The sequence below is a fragment of the Coccinella septempunctata genome, chromosome 2 (genome assembly GCF_907165205.1).
Source record: "Coccinella septempunctata chromosome 2, icCocSept1.1, whole genome shotgun sequence".
NCBI classification, from domain to species: Eukaryota; Metazoa; Arthropoda; class Insecta; order Coleoptera; family Coccinellidae; genus Coccinella; species Coccinella septempunctata.
In genome coordinates, this window is record NC_058190.1 from 20,007,189 (window position 1) to 20,010,168 (window position 2,980).

Sequence of the window (2,980 nt, forward strand, 5' to 3'; positions counted from 1 at the left end):
ATACTTCTATCAGGCTTGTGTAGTTTTATTAAGCTATAAAGTTTAGGTGTTTGTGGATTTCTTTCTTTAATACTGAATATTGTCTCCCCAAATTTATGCAAGGTTGGGAGTGAAGTTTTTATGATGTTATTAACTTTGTTTGAAAATTTTATCAAGGGGTTGTTTTTAATCTCTAAAATGTTATTGTCATTGAAAAAAGTAAGAGTTTTCTCTATATATAGATGTTTCTTCAGAATAACTAATCCTGCGTTTTTATCGGCTTTTGTTATTATTAGATCATTAATTGAAACCTTCTCGCGTATGTTTTTTATACTTCCACGTAATTTTTTATTAATGTCAATTTGTTCTCGGTCACTCACCTTAACCCGTTTTTCTCTAAAACACTTTAAAGTATGAAGAACTCCGTCAGCTAAAGTGTCGAAGCTTGGATCACTTCTAATTTGTAGCTCAATATCAATAGCCATCTCATGGATGTCGAATGATTTAGGTATTGGAGCAAATTTATGTCCAAGATTCAGTATCGTTTCTTCCTCCTCACTGAAGTCGACATCACTAAGGTTGGTGAATCTATCGTGAAATTGGTGTACTTCATTCGGTTGGATGATATCAGGTGGAGCGTTGTGAACTCTATTTGTCTGCTGTCGTGTGCGCTCTTTTTGGTTAATCAGGAACTTTAACTTCTGATTCCTCTTTCGGTCAGCATTCCAGTTAATGTAGAATGTATCTTCTACCAGACTATCAACTAATATGCTATATTCTATAGTATGTAGGTGTCTCAGGAGAAAGTGGTGGAGAAATTTCAACCTCAAATCGATATTGTTCGATAACTGATATTGTCGACGCAGTTCCTTTTTCAGTAGTGACATTCGTATTCGATGTTTCTTAGCTTCGTTGTGAACAGCTGGTAATCTGATATTTAGGAATCTTGGGATAACGTCATGTTGTTTGCATTCGTGTAGAAATTCTATATGTTGTCTGTTACGATGTCTCTTATTCAACGTGTACTTCAACTGTTTGAAGGCAAAGGATAACACCATATTCTATACCAATGATATGACCATACTCTGTGGTGTTATGACTCTGACAGCGAGTTGTCACCTAATGTTTCCGGTCCATTCGTTTAACCTCATATGATGATACACATGCTTTTCTATTGGAGTTTGAAGTGGAAATTTGATGGTTCTGGTACTTCTTGATAGATAAACTGACATTAAACAACGGATTTTGATAAACCCTTTTTTATGATACCCGTATGACACTTATTGCAACGATTCTTCATATTTTGACGGTAGGTCCATGTTCGAGGTCACTCATGTTCTCCCTGTTAACTTGTAAATTGTTATGTCATGTCTAACAGCTTGTCCATGGAGGTTCTGTTTGATTGTATGTTTTTGTGTATTTCAGCTGGCCTGATGATGGCATAGATGCCGAAATCGATCGCCAAGAGAATTAAATAAAAAATTGGATTAGTGTGTTTTCTTTACCTCTTCTAAATACCGTTCACACTAATGGAGGATTTCATTAATAGAATTGAATGTTCGGAGATATCCTTTGCCTTCAAACAGTTGAAGTACACGTTGAATAAGAGACATCGTAACAGACAACATATAGAATTTCTACACGAATGCAAACAACATGACGTTATCCCAAGATTCCTAAATATCAGATTACCAGCTGTTCACAACGAAGCTAAGAAACATCGAATACGAATGTCACTACTGAAAAAGGAACTGCGTCGACAATATCAGTTATCGAACAATATCGATTTGAGGTTGAAATTTCTCCACCACTTTCTCCTGAGACACCTACATACTATAGAATATAGCATATTAGTTGATAGTCTGGTAGAAGATACATTCTACATTAACTGGAATGCTGACCGAAAGAGGAATCAGAAGTTAAAGTTCCTGATTAACCAAAAAGAGCGCACACGACAGCAGACAAATAGAGTTCACAACGCTCCACCTGATATCATCCAACCGAATGAAGTACACCAATTTCACGATAGATTCACCAACCTTAGTGATGTCGACTTCAGTGAGGAGGAAGAAACGATACTGAATCTTGGACATAAATTTGCTCCAATACCTAAATCATTCGACATCCATGAGATGGCTATTGATATTGAGCTACAAATTAGAAGTGATCCAAGCTTCGACACTTTAGCTGACGGAGTTCTTCATACTTTAAAGTGTTTTAGAGAAAAACGGGTTAAGGTGAGTGACCGAGAACAAATTGACATTAATAAAAAATTACGTGGAAGTATAAAAAACATACGCGAGAAGGTTTCAATTAATGATCTAATAATAACAAAAGCCGATAAAAACGCAGGATTAGTTATTCTGAAGAAACATCTATATATAGAGAAAACTCTTACTTTTTTCAATGACAATAACATTTTAGAGATTAAAAACAACCCCTTGATAAAATTTTCAAACAAAGTTAATAACATCATAAAAACTTCACTCCCAACCTTGCATAAATTTGGGGAGACAATATTCAGTATTAAAGAAAGAAATCCACAAACACCTAAACTTTATAGCTTAATAAAACTACACAAGCCTGATAGAAGTATCAGACCCATCACCTCGGCAATAGGCTCGCCCACACATAAAGTATCCAAATTCCTAAACAAGTTGATTAATGGAGTATTTAAGATGAGATCACAATACTCTATTAAAAACTCACAAGAACTCATAAAAGATCTGAATTCTCTTAAGCTGGACCCCCATAAACGATACCTTCTAATTTCATTCGATATAGTTAATTTATATAATAATATCCCAGTTGAGGATACACTTGCAATTTTGTATAAACAGCTGAAAGATTATCTTGAAGCCAACAATGATCTTAATTTGGACGCAACAGATATAGAAAATATCATGGCTCTAGCCAGAATTGCTTCCGAACAAAATTTTTTCATTTTTAATGATAGGGTGTATGTAATGAAGGACGGTTTACCAATGGGATCTCCATTTAG

At 35.0% G+C, this 2,980-nt stretch overlaps 1 protein-coding gene across 1 annotated transcript; it reads left to right on the forward strand.

Moving 5' to 3' along the window:
- The first annotated feature begins 1,134 nt into the window (after positions 1–1,134).
- LOC123307051 lies at positions 1,135–2,748 on the forward strand. The gene is made up of 3 exons (XM_044889254.1): positions 1,135–1,288; positions 1,405–2,635; positions 2,721–2,748. Exons 2-3 carry the CDS (start codon positions 1,509–1,511, stop codon positions 2,746–2,748), a joined length of 1,155 nt encoding a protein of 384 aa, XP_044745189.1. The 5' UTR covers positions 1,135–1,288; positions 1,405–1,508.
- The last annotated feature ends 232 nt before the right edge of the window (positions 2,749–2,980 follow it).